At 59.7% G+C, this 12,291-nt stretch overlaps 1 protein-coding gene across 4 annotated transcripts; it reads left to right on the top strand.

Moving 5' to 3' along the window:
* Positions 1-1,707: 1,707 nt before the first annotated feature.
* On the top strand, positions 1,708-9,088 carry ISLR2 (immunoglobulin superfamily containing leucine rich repeat 2). Of its 4 annotated transcripts, none has more exons than XM_037745534.1 (4): positions 1,708-1,883; positions 4,140-4,207; positions 4,797-4,906; positions 6,356-9,088. In XM_037745534.1, exon 4 carries the CDS (start codon positions 6,364-6,366, stop codon positions 8,599-8,601), a length of 2,238 nt encoding a protein of 745 aa, XP_037601462.1. In that variant the 5' UTR covers positions 1,708-1,883; positions 4,140-4,207; positions 4,797-4,906; positions 6,356-6,363; the 3' UTR covers positions 8,602-9,088. The 4 variants fall into 4 exon arrangements, with proteins under 4 accessions (XP_037601462.1, XP_037601463.1, XP_017403522.1 ...); XM_037745535.1 differs by lacking the exon at positions 1,708-1,883 and adding an exon at positions 3,371-3,563; XM_017548033.2 differs by lacking the exon at positions 1,708-1,883 and having other exon boundaries at positions 3,807-4,207.
* The last annotated feature ends 3,203 nt before the right edge of the window (positions 9,089-12,291 follow it).

Raw genomic sequence — 12,291 nt, 5'->3', positions numbered from 1 at the left:
GAGACAATATCTCACTCTGTTGCCCAGGCTGGAGTGCAGTGACATGATCTTGGCTCATTGCAACCTCTGCCTCCTGGGTTCAAGCGATTCTCCTGCCTCGGCCTTCTGAGGATTATAGGCATGTGCCACCACGCCCAGCTAATTTTTGTATTTTTAGTAGAGATGAGGTTTCACCATATTGGTCAGCCTGGTCTGGAACTCCTTCCTGATCTCATGATCCGCCTGCCTCGGCCTCCCAAAGTGCTGGGATTACAGGCATGAGCCACCATGCCTGGGTGATACTCTTATTTATGCCTTTTCTTCTTGGAGGCACAGACAGGTTAAATCACTTGGCTAAGGACACACAGCCAGTACATGATGGAGTCTGATGCTAGAACCTGCCCTCCTGATGACTACATAGAGCCTGCCCGTACAAGGAAAGGCCGTGGCAGGAGTATAAACAGGGCCTGGCTTCCCTGAGGAGTCATCTTTTGACTGGAAATTAGAAAAGGAAAGCAGCTTCTTGGAGGTGAGGGGCTGAAGAGAGCTGTGTGTGTGTGTGTGTGTGTGTGTGTGTGTGTGTGTGTGTGTGTGCGCACGCGCGCAGAAGCTGAAAGATGGGAAGCAGTGAATGTTCAGGGGCTTCTGGCTGGAGGGCAGCTGCGGGGAAGGTCTCCGCAGCCTTAGCCGGCTGCTGTGCTGCGATGTTTGATGCCCATCTGGGCCCCAGCTTTCTTATTCTCAGAGGCCCTTCCCACATCCTTAGGCAAGTCCATTAAATCCTCCAAGTGCCACATTAAAATACAAGGGCATGTACAACTCTGAGTGTGCAGTTGCAACAGAACCATTTGCACAATATTGCATGCCCTAAACATTCGATCAAACATCGATTACTTCCAATTTTGCAGTTTTCTTTGCCCCTCTTGGCGCCAACAGACTTTCTTTTTCAGATCTCACACATTTATTTTAATAGGCCCCTGACAGAGTCATAAGCCTCAGAGAGACGGGAGAGTGGGAGAGGCGTATAGAAAGCTTTCGTGCCAGGGACGAGTAGCTCAAGAATTAGGACACGCCCTGGGCACTAGAAACACTCCGCACCGCGAAGTAGAGGCCGCGCCTGTGCTGTGTAAGTGGCCAGAGGTTGCAGATACCTGGCACATAGACTGGGTGGGCATGGGAAGTAAAGCCTGGGAACTTCAGTTAAGCGCGCCCCACTGAAATATTGCGAGCGGGACTGCAGGGGTCCAGCCAGCATCCTCCGCCACTGACCCGCCACTGCGCCCGGCAAGCGGCATCCAGCAGGGGGCGCGCGCGGACCAGGCCTGGGCCCTAGGACAGCGCGGACGAAGTCGTGGGAGCAAGTCCCCAGATCCATCCGGTTTCAACCCTCCCCGCCCTCCCGACGCTCGGGGTTCGCGACTTTGAAGTCAGGGGTCGATGCCCCAAAAGCGGCCAGGCGCTCCAGCTCTCCATTCCTGGGTCTGCCTGGGATCGGTCCCAGCCTGGTTAGAAGCCTTAGTCTGGATTCCGCAGATTCTGAATCTGGGGCCCTCTGCGATCGCGGCTTGGAATCTTATCACCCTCCCCTCCCCACCCTTACTTCCACACACCTGATTAGTTGTCTGTTTCTTTAACGATCAAAGACGTGGGCGGCGGCGGGGTGATGTCTCGGTTCCCGGCTCCCCAGCCCTCCCGTAACTGTGTCATTATTAACGTTATAAACATTAGACCCGCTTCTGCGCGCCGGGCGGCACCGGACGAGGTGCGCGCAGTCTTCTGGCTGAGCTCGGAGACAGATCCAGAAGTCGCGGCTCCCACTACAGGCCTCGGCGGACTCTACCTGGGGCGACTCGGCTCCAGCCCTGCCCCGGCAGGCACTGGGCTCTCCAGGGTCGAAGGCAGGGGTAAGGGGCGTCTTTTCCCCAGGGCAGCCTTCGGGGACAAAAACATTTGTTGCAAAGTGAGCTAGAGCCTCCGCGGCCCGCGGGAGTCAGCGCCCGCGCAGGGATGGTCACCGCATCCTTAGCCACCCTCCAGGCCCAAGAGCCCCGTCTCCCTGCTGAACGCCTTGGCTTCTGCAATCCTGTCAAGAGAGCAAGGAAAGGGGGTCTTCCCTGGTCCTCGGACCCCGAGGTTACGGGGTTGCTTTATGGGACCGGTTCCTGAAGTCCCGGGAAGCTCTGGGCAGATAGCGAGCCCATTGTCCCGTCCACTACCCAGATTCTGCCTCCCTGCCGAAGGCAAAAAGAAAGAAAATAGGTGAACACCGGGGGAGGGCCTAGGGGCCTTGAGCCTCCTGGCTTGGCACCCCTCACTCAGTCCCGAAAAGTCCCCTGGACACGCCATCCCAGACCGGACTCAGCTGCAGCTGCTGGGCCCTGCCTCCTAAGATCCTTCCCTGGCACAGGCTCCCAAGACTGCCCCCTCAGGGTTCCCAAGACCCGGACAACTGCCCAGGACGCCGCTCCCCACCCCAACCGCCACCATGTTCGGGAGACAAAGAAGGCCGTGCCGGTCCAGCCGTCTGCGTCACTCTCCCGACCCCGCAAGGCCTAGAAACCTCAGGGACTCACTCCCAGGCTAGGGACCCAATCCTGTCTGTCCCACCACAGGGTCCCTGGCAGGGACGGGCCACGGTGCTGTCACCCCTCGACCCTTCTCGAAGACGCTTTCCCCGAAAGGCGCCCCGCGCCCTCTCCGTGGGTCGGCTGGGGATACCCCAGGCCCGAGCAGGCGGTGTGAAGTTCTGTGTTCTGAACTGGACTGAGCGAGATGCAACGGTCCCAGCCCGCTGGGCCGCCTGTAGCGACCGCAGGAATAGGAGAGAGGGAGGGACACGGAGTGTGAGCGCACCAGTCTGTTCATATTTAATTTACAAAGCAGTCTCGGAACCCCGGGGCCGGATTGTCTCTTTAGATGCTGCGCTCTTAGCCTGTCTCTCTTCCCCACCCCCTCCCCTAGCTCATTAAGATGCTCAACACTCAAATCGGGATATTGATCTCCACAGAAGCCCCAAACCCATGCCATCGACCCACCGCGAGAGACCCTCAAGGCCCGGGGTGATGGCTGAGGGGGTTGGTGAGCCCGAATGGCTGGGTGGCTACAGAACGGGTGGGGATTTTGTGTGTCTCCCGTAGCCTAAACCCCTTTCCCGGTTCTGGCCGGTAGCTGTCTCCAGGGCTAAAGTGGGCGGCGCAGGGGGCGGAAACCGGGTTTTAGCCAAATGCCTCGACATCCCTGCGCCTCCGCCTCCTCGTCGCTGAAAGAAATGTCGGGGTTTCATCAGAGCTAGGGAGCGAGAGTCGGGAACAGCGAGTCTGTTGAAGCCCGCTGTTGTGTGAGACGGCGGGGCGGTGGGTGGCCACCGCGGCTTGGGGGATAGCGCGTGTGGGGTTGACCGTGTGTCTGCTTGAGAGGCTGTGAAGACATGGGGGGCGAGCATGGGAGAAATGCTCCTGTCTGAAGTCCTCAGCCCAACGCGCTCAAGGCTCAAGAGTAGCGGACGTTTTGCCACCATCCTTTTCTGTGCTACTGTCTGCTGCAGCTTCTGTGCCCCATTCTCCTGGAGCAGGCAAGACCTGAAAGTGAGGTGCTTGGGTGCGCTCGGAAGAGCTTCTCCCTGCTCCACCTGTTCCGTGGTGCGCGCAGGCCAACTCGTGGGGCAGTGGGCTTCAAGCGCTGGTTTAGCCACAAAAGACTAGATGTAAAGAGTTCCGGCTTAAGAGGCTGGGCAGGGCTGCCGTGGACTGGGGAAGGGGGCGTCCCTTCCCAGCACGCCCTGCAGGGCTGTGCGTTCTGGTCTCCGGTTAGACTGGCAGGCGGCGTGGGGAGGGGGTGGCGGGGGAGACTGGGGCTTATATCAGCCCAGATCCAGGCAAAAATGGCAGGGAGGGTGAGGCGCTCTGCTAACATTATCAATTATGCATTGTGTTGAACGTGGCTTCGGGGAGGAGGCGGCTAGCAGCGGGGGGTGCGGGAAGGATGGGTCCGCGCGAGCTCGGCTGCGCGCAGCTCAGCGGGTCCCGCTCGAGGTCTCTCGGTGCCACCGCCTGCATTTGCAAAAAGAGTTTAAAGGCAAAGACACGCCTTCCCCTCTACTTCAGCCGCGCGCCTTTCCTTCCCCCAAATTCCTCAAAGATGGTTTGTCTCACGTGTTGCAGGGCGTGAAAGCGGCTTGCATTCAATTAGCAGCGAAGCTCGCGGGCGCTGGCGGGACGGGCGCGTGAGGGTGAGTTCGAGCGAATGTGTGTCTGTGTGTGCGACAGGAGAACGGTAAGTGTCCCGGGTGCAGGTGTGCCGGTGAAAATGCGTCTGAATGTAGCGGGAGCTCAACAGATTGATGCGATTATTACCTGATCCCGGATGATTGTAACGCGTGAAGGTCGACTATGGGGAGGGTGTGAGGGACTATGTGTGCGCGAATGTGTTTGAACATGGGGTGGGGAGCGATGTGATGAGGGACAGTAACAATGTCAGCGGGTGTGTAAATGTGAGGGTACGTGGGTTATGGGGGTGCAGTAGGCTGCGAAGAGCCCAGCCAGGACGGTGGGCGAGGGACGCCCCTTGTGACCGACGTGTCTTGGCCTTGGGGAGGGTCTCTGTGGCTTTAACAAAAGTAGAGGAACCAGGAGGTGGGAGAGGCTGTGCGCGTCCCCGCCAGGCCCGGGAGCGCGCAAGGACTTTCTCCAACCTGCAGCCAGAGAGGCGGGGGGAGCGGACGCAAAGGGAGAAACTGAAGTGGTACTTTGGGGCCACCGATTCCCCGAATTTACCTGTCCCTTTCTTTGCCGCCTCCACCTCCCCCATTTTCCCCACAGCCACAATACACGAGGGTATCTTCCTGGGGCAGTGGTCCCCAATCCACTACACCGGGTCTGGAGAAGGGGTTTCAGCTCCGGGGCATTTACTGGGAGTCGGCGAATATCAGGTAAGCAATGGGGGCCACCCCACAACCTTGACCCAGGTGGGGAAAGGTCCGGCCTTGGGCACCTGATGGGGGCAGGGCAGGAGTGGGGCGGGGAGGTGCTGTCTGGGAGGAACCGGGAAGGGAGGGGAGGGATCCTCCCAGAGAAGCAAAGGCAGAGTGAAGGAATAGGTTCCCACAGACAGGGTGTGGGAGGGGCTCTGCCAAACCCGACAGGCCCTCCAGATGGGGGCAGGGAGTCTGTGCAAGTTCGATTGTGTGACCAGGCTTAAGGTGTTATGGGGAGGGGGTCCTTAGGCACCGCAGAGCTGTGGAGAAAGGTGCAGAATCTTTCACCTTCTCCAGCTTCATTAGCTAGTGGCAGCCCCATGACCTGCTGGCTGAGGACGCTTCTGCCGCCGCCGGGAGCCATCTGAGGGACTTAAGGGAAGCTCTAGTGACTGCTCCCCCAGCGCGCCTGGTCCAAGCATGGGGAAGGACCTTCTTCCCCATAAGGAAGGTTGGCAGAGCAGCCCTTCTTCTCTGCTCACAGGAGCTGCAGCCCCGCGCAGGCGACTTTGGCCTTGGCCGCTGAAGGGCATGGGGGTGGGCTTCCCGAGATCCCACGACTCAAGTCAGGCAGGTCAAGTTCTCCTATTGCTTCTCTGCTGGGTTTTGGTCCCAGTGGAGGGCTGCGTGCACACACAGGCGCACGCCTGTTTCTGTGGGTGGGTCAGTTTGTGAGAGGGCTTGTGCCCTTGTGTCCGTCAGTTCTCACAATGGACAGGAAAGTGCTTTGTACGGTGATGGAAAACTCTACAAACGCCGGTTCAGTTAAGAGAACAATGAGGTCTCCAGAATCTATTGTGTCCATGTCTGGGTGCATACGTGTTTGTGAGTTTAGGAAATGTGTTGTGAGCCTCCCAATAGAGCACCAGGTCCTCTAAACCCCTGCGGAAGTTGCCGGTTTGATGATGAATCCCCAGCATCTGTTTGTATTGTTGTGCGCCAGCATGGGCGTGTGTGTGAGTGCTGTTCGTGGGACAAAGGTTCCAAGGAGGACAGCCCGTCATGGCCCAAAATATCCCTCCTGGGTATCCATTTCACTGGGTTAAATGAAGGCTTAGAAACCAAGAGAGGGGTCCGTGCGAAACCCGCTGGAGATGGGCGAGCTGCGGAGCCTACGGGGAGGCGCCAGCTCCAGCGTGAAGGAAGGAGTAGGGAGGGAAAAAAGAGCGATGTGCCCGGCCTCCGGAAAAGGAAATTAGGGCCCTGGGAGGCAGCATCTGTTGAACCCCGAGATTTTTATTGACCTCCACTTCTGGCCAAGAGAGGCTCCTGGCCATAGAGGCGGTGACCGGAGCCCTGGCACTAGCGCTAGACAGGTTTGCGGAGGCACAGCTCGACAGGCGAGGTAAGCTGGGGTTCGGTGAGTCACCTTCTTTCCTCCTCCTCTGGCTTCCCTATCTGCAGGAGCCGCGATGTTCCCCCTTCTGGCCCTGTGGTTGGTCTGGGCCCTTCTAGGAGTGGCTGGAGCATGCCCGGAGCCGTGCGCCTGCGTGGACAAGTACGCTCACCAGTTCGCGGACTGCGCTTACAAGGAGTTGCGCGAGGTGCCGGAAGGACTGCCTGCCAATGTGACCACGCTTAGTCTGTCTGCCAACAAGATCTCGGTGCTACGGCGCGGGGCCTTTGCGGACGTCACGCAGGTCACGTCGCTGTGGCTAGCGCACAATGAGGTGCGCACCGTGGAGCCAGGCGCACTGGCCGTGCTGAGTCAGCTCAAGAACCTCGACCTGAGCCACAACTTCATATCCAGCTTTCCGTGGAGCGACCTGCGCAACCTGAGCGCGCTGCAGCTGCTCAAAATGAACCACAACCGCCTGGGCTCTCTGCCCCGGGACGCACTCGGTGCGCTACCTGACCTGCGTTCCCTGCGCATCAACAACAACCGGCTGCGTACGCTGGCGCCGGGCACCTTCGACGCGCTCAGCGCGCTGTCACACCTGCAACTCTATCACAATCCTTTCCACTGCGGCTGCGGCCTTGTGTGGCTGCAGGCCTGGGCCGCGAGCACCCGGGTGTCCTTACCCGAGCCAGACTCCATTGCTTGTGCCTCGCCTCCCGCGCTGCAGGGGGTGCCGGTGCACCGCCTGCCCGCCCTGCCCTGTGCACCGCCCAGCGTGAGTCTGAGTGCTGAGCCGCCACTTGAGGCAGCCGGCACCCCACTGCGAGCGGGACTGGCGTTCTTGTTACACTGCACCGCCGACGGCCACCCCACGCCCCGCCTGCAATGGCAACTGCAGATCCCCGGCGGCACCGTAGTCTTAGAGCCGCCGGTTCAGAGCGAGGAGGACGACGGGGTTGGGGTGGAGGAAGGAGAGGGAGAAGGAGATGTGGACGTGCTGACGCAGACCCAAGCCCCAACCCCGACACCGGCACCCGCTTGGCCGGCGCCCCCAGCCACCCCGCGCTTCCTGGCCCTCGCAAACGGCTCCCTGTTGGTGCCCCTCCTGAGTGCCAAGGAGGCGGGCGTCTACACTTGCCGTGCACACAATGAGCTGGGCACTAACTCTACGTCAGTACGCGTGGCGGTGGCAGCAACCGGACCCCCAAAACACGGGCCTGGCGCTGGGGGAGAACCCGATGGGCAGGCCCCAACCTCTGAGCGCAAGTCCACAGCCAAGGCCCGGGGCAACAGCGTCCTGCCTTCCAAACCCGAGGGCAAAATCAAAGGCCAAGGCTTGGCGAAGGTCAGCGTTCTTGGGGAGACCCAGCCGGAGCCGGAGGAGGACACAGGTGAGGGAGAGGAGACCGAAGACCAGATCCTCGCGGACCCGGCGGAGGAGCAGCGCTGTGGCAACGGGGACCCCTCTCGGTACGTTTCTAACCACGCGTTCAACCAGAGCGCGGAGCTCAAGCCGCACGTCTTCGAGCTGGGCGTCATCGCGCTGGATGTGGCGGAGCGCGAGGCGCGGGTGCAGCTGACGCCGCTGGCTGCGCGCTGGGGCCCTGGGCCCGGTGGGGCTGGCGGAGCCCGGCGACCTGGGCGGCGACCCCTGCGCCTACTCTATCTGTGTCCAGCGGGGGGCGGCGCGGCAGTGCAGTGGTCCCGCGTGGAGGAAGGCGTCAACGCTTACTGGTTTCGCGGCCTGCGGCCCGGTACCAACTACTCCGTGTGCCTGGCGCTGGCGGGCGAAGCCTGCCACGTGCAAGTGGTGTTTTCCACCAAGAAGGAGCTGCCCTCGCTGCTGGTCATCGTGGCAGTGAGCGTATTCCTCCTGGTGCTGGCCACAGTTCCCCTTCTGGGCGCCGCCTGCTGCCATCTGCTGGCTAAACACCCGGGCAAGCCCTACCGTCTGATCCTGCGGCCTCAGGCCCCTGACCCCATGGAGAAGCGCATCGCCGCGGACTTCGACCCGCGTGCCTCCTACCTCGAGTCGGAGAAAAGCTACCCGGCAGGCGGCGAGGCGGGCGTCGAGGAGCCAGAGGACGCACAGGGGGAGGGCCCTGAGGAAGACGCGGAGCAGGGAGACCCGAGTGGGGACCTGCAGAGAGAGGAGAGCCTGGCGGCCTGCTCACTGGTGGAGTCCCAGTCCAAGGCCAACCAAGAGGAGTTCGAGGCGGGCTCTGAGTACAGCGATCGGCTGCCCCTGGGCGCCGAGGCGGTCGACATCGCCCAGGAGATTAATGGCAACTACAGGCAGACGGCCGGCTGAACCTCGGCCCACCGGGCCTGCCCATTCCCGACTTCCACCTAGGGTGCCTGGGAGCAGCAGTCTAGGGCTTGGCAGGACTTCTGTCCCCCGCCCTCAGCCTTCACCTACTCCTCCCCCTTTCTACTCCCCAACCTTGAACTACCAGGGACTTCTAATAGGGAGTGGGCAGCTTTCACCAGTCCCTGCTACCCACGGCTGCCATTCTCCCTGCGGGCTGGATCCCCTTCCCCGCCAAGCACAGTGTCCCTCTTCCCCCATGTAAGACACCACCCGCTGACGATGGGGCGATATTTATGCCCCTCCATTCCCATCGCGATTATCTGCCAAATCCGCCCCGCGGCCATGACAGGCTCTGGAGCCAGAGAAAACGAGCGAAGACGTTGGAAACCTTCTGGTAACGCCGTGGTTCTGGGGCCAGCCCGGGACAGTGGAGTGCTGTGGGGTCCCGCCTCGACTCCCTCCCTCCCTTCCTCCTTCCCTTCCTCCTTCCCTCTCTCCTTTTCTCCCTCCCTCCCTTCCCCCCCACCCCTTCTTTCTTTCCTTTTGACGGAAGGCTGGAGTGCAGTGGCGGTGATCTCGGCTCACTGCAACCTCCGCCTCCCGGTTTCATGAGATTCTCCTGCCTCCGCCTCCCGAGTAGCTGAGATTACAGGCTCCTGCCACCACGCCCAGCTAATTTTTGTATTTTTAGTAGAGTTGGGGTTTCACCATGTTGGCCAGGACGATCTGGATCTCTTGACCTTGTGATCTGCCCGCCTCGGCCTCTCAAACTTCTGGGATTACAAACGTGAGCCTCGGTGCTCGGCCCCTCCTCCCTTTCAAATCCCTACTCCCAGAAGCCAGGATTCGCCGCAACCCCTAGTTTTCAGTTCCAAATGCCCCTCCCCGCGGGGATTCAAAACCTCCGTCCTCCCACCCCCACCCCACTTCTGGCCTGTTGGGAGTCCAGCCCGGTGCCTGGGGCGCCGTTCAGCTCCGCGCTCAGATTTTCCTATTTTCGTTGTTTTCAAAGACAGCGACATTTCGGGTCTGGTGCTAACACCCCCTTCCCAGAGTTTGGGAAAATCCGGTGTGTGTGTCGCGGGGTGGGGAGGGAATGCGTTTTCTGCTGTCTCTCTCCCAACTTCAAGCGCCGCAGGACTGCGCGCCCCTTGGCGGCGAGCGCGCGGACTTGGTCGCGGGCCAATTTCGTTGTCCGCGTGTTGGGCTTTCCGGAGGTCCGTGCGCCAGACAGTGCGCCTCCCGCGGCTCCACCCGGCCCAGACCCCAGCTAGAAAGCGCCGGGGGCGGGGGAAGCTGACTGTGGCCTCCCGGGCCGCCGCTGTCGTGGGTGGGGGGGTAGCTCGCGCCCTAGTTCGCACAAAGCCTGCGCGTGACTCTGCGCTTGGATCCGGGTGGAGCCCAGCCCCTCCGTCCTCGCGTCTCGGTCCTCGCCCCGCCCCTCTCCACCCTCCCCTGCTTCGGCGGGAATCGTATTTGCCCCGCGTGTAGTCCTAGACAAGCGTGCCCTGTAGGAGAAAAGTCTGTGTTCTGTAAAGTGTGACCGTGTCGTGTAGGGGGGCGGGCGGTGGGGCAGATGGGTGGGGAGGGAGGGAAGGGGAGGGGCGCGGCGCGGCGACTTGGGGAGAGGTTCTTTTTCCATTTTGAAAGAAAGAGTGGGGGGTTGGGGTGGGGGGAGTTTCAGTCCTCGGGACCAGCCCTCTCGGCGCAGCGCAGCACAAGCGCGGGCCTGGGGCGGAGTACCCCCCCCCCCGGAGCCCGTGCCCTTTTCTAAACGCGTCTGTATGTAAACAGTCAATAAAACAATCGATTTGAACTGGGCTTGGTGACTTTTTGTCAGGGGACAGAGGGAGGAGGCCTGGGCGATGAAGGAGCAAACCGCGGACGGAGGGCGTCCCTGGAGCCTCGCGTTGGGATCCTTTGTGCGATTTCGTGTTCGTGTGAGCATCCCGTGATTTTTTACCAGGTGTTTGCATCCAGCCTTGCTCTTGGTGCTTCCAACTCCAGGGTGGGGTGACAAAAAACTAGGGCAGGCTGGAAGTGAGTAGGGGGAGGTGGCAAGAGGAGGGTGGGTGTCTGCAGACCCTAAACACGGAGTCTGAGTGTGTGTACACGCACATTTGCACTCGCGGGCGTCAGCGTCCTCTTCACTAGAGACTGTTGGTGTAGTGGGGTGTGGCTGTGTGTGGTGTCACATTGCCCAGTTTCTGTCTCCACATCAGCCCTTGAGTTCCCTGAGAAGCTGGTGGGAAGGGATGGGATTCATAGGAACTAAACTGCTGTGACTTGCACAAGAAAAGTCACAAATAACACCAAGTTCTGAGCGGGTGTTATGATGTTAAGCAGGAAAGGGGGAGAACCTGGCCAGGCTGATTCAAGTGTGTGTGTTGTGTGGGTGGGCGGGCAGCGCTCAGTGAATGAGGCATGGACCACTGTCAGGGTGTGCTAAGGGGGCGCACCTGTGGAACCAGGGTTGAAAACACTGATTTCATAGTCCTAGAAAGGGGGCTTCTTGGGTGGGGAACAGGAGAGATGGTGGATCAAGAAGGGAGACTGAGCTCCTGCCCAGCCTAAAGCACAGGGATTGGGCTGCTGTGTGTTTCAGCTGAATCCCACTAAGATGGGAAGAGAGGTGGAAGAGGAAAGCGACAGAAATGGGAAGCAGATAAAGATTCCATCTCTCCTCTCCCTTCTTCCTGCTTCAAATTGCTCAGCCTCTTTGTGTGTCTTCCTAATTGGACCAGTCCAGGCTGGGAAACAGGCCGAAGCTGGGGTGCTCAGTGTCCTACCCCAGCCTCAGCTCTGTCTTCTGGCATAGGTGGTGACTGTGACACTTCCTAGGGCCTGAGCCCAAGTTCCCTTCCCAGACCAGCAAAGCTGTTTTGGAGAAAAATTCCCTTCTGAGGGCCACAGACTGAGCCCTGCCCCTGGTCACAACCCAACACTGCAGTCCACCCCACTAGCTGGGACACAACTCAGGAATATTATCTTTTAGGAAGACGGCTGCTTTGTTCCACTGGCAAATCCTACCTCTGAGCAAGGGGCAAGGACTGGCCCAATTCCTAGGTCCTGTTTAGGAATCCACCCATATGATTGCTTCTCTGCGAACAGGCCTGGCTGGGCCAGTGAGTGAGTGCTCGGTAGTTTTGGTGCAACTCAGTCCTCTCGTCATGGGTCTCTTGTGGGAAGACAGGCCCTTTCCTTTCCCTCCCTGTCCTAAGAATTGGGGACCCTCCTCGAGACCCTCTGGATCCTGAGTGCCACTAGGGCAAATGGAGAGGAGCTGAAAGCTCTGCCCGTTTGTCCAGGGCCATGCTTCCTAATGGATGAACAAACACCACTTAGCTAGATCTTGTGATTTCTGGGCGTGGCCAGGCCCAAAGACTCCACCCACAGGCAGAAAGGATTAGGTGTTGGTGGCCAAGGACCAGGGTGCTTGCATACTCTGCCAACTGCCCACTAAGGTCCTAGCCCTCTCAGGAACACTCTAGTTTCTGTCCAAAATGTTGGCACATGCACAGAATTGTCCCCAGCCTCTGGCCTTCTTCCTACATCTTTTTAAATTTTATTAATTTAACTTATTTAATTACATTACAATAAAATGTCTTCCTTTCATTTCCTCTCCCTCATGCCTCTTTCTGTTCTTTTTTGAGTTGTTCCAATTCAACAGCCTTTTTTTTTTTTTTTTTT

This window comes from Cebus imitator, unplaced genomic scaffold (genome assembly GCF_001604975.1).
Source record: "Cebus imitator isolate Cc_AM_T3 unplaced genomic scaffold, Cebus_imitator-1.0 Scaffold203, whole genome shotgun sequence".
Lineage (NCBI taxonomy): Eukaryota > Metazoa > Chordata > Mammalia > Primates > Cebidae > Cebus > Cebus imitator.
Note: the sequence above shows the minus strand (reverse complement) of the source record. Positions and strands in the feature narration are given on the sequence as shown.

Bases quoted from the DNA above. Each gene is read 5' to 3' on its own strand.
- ISLR2 (XM_037745534.1), top strand. From the start codon at position 6,364: ATGTTCCCCCTTCTGGCCCTGTGGTTGGTCTGGGCCCTTCTAGGAGTG.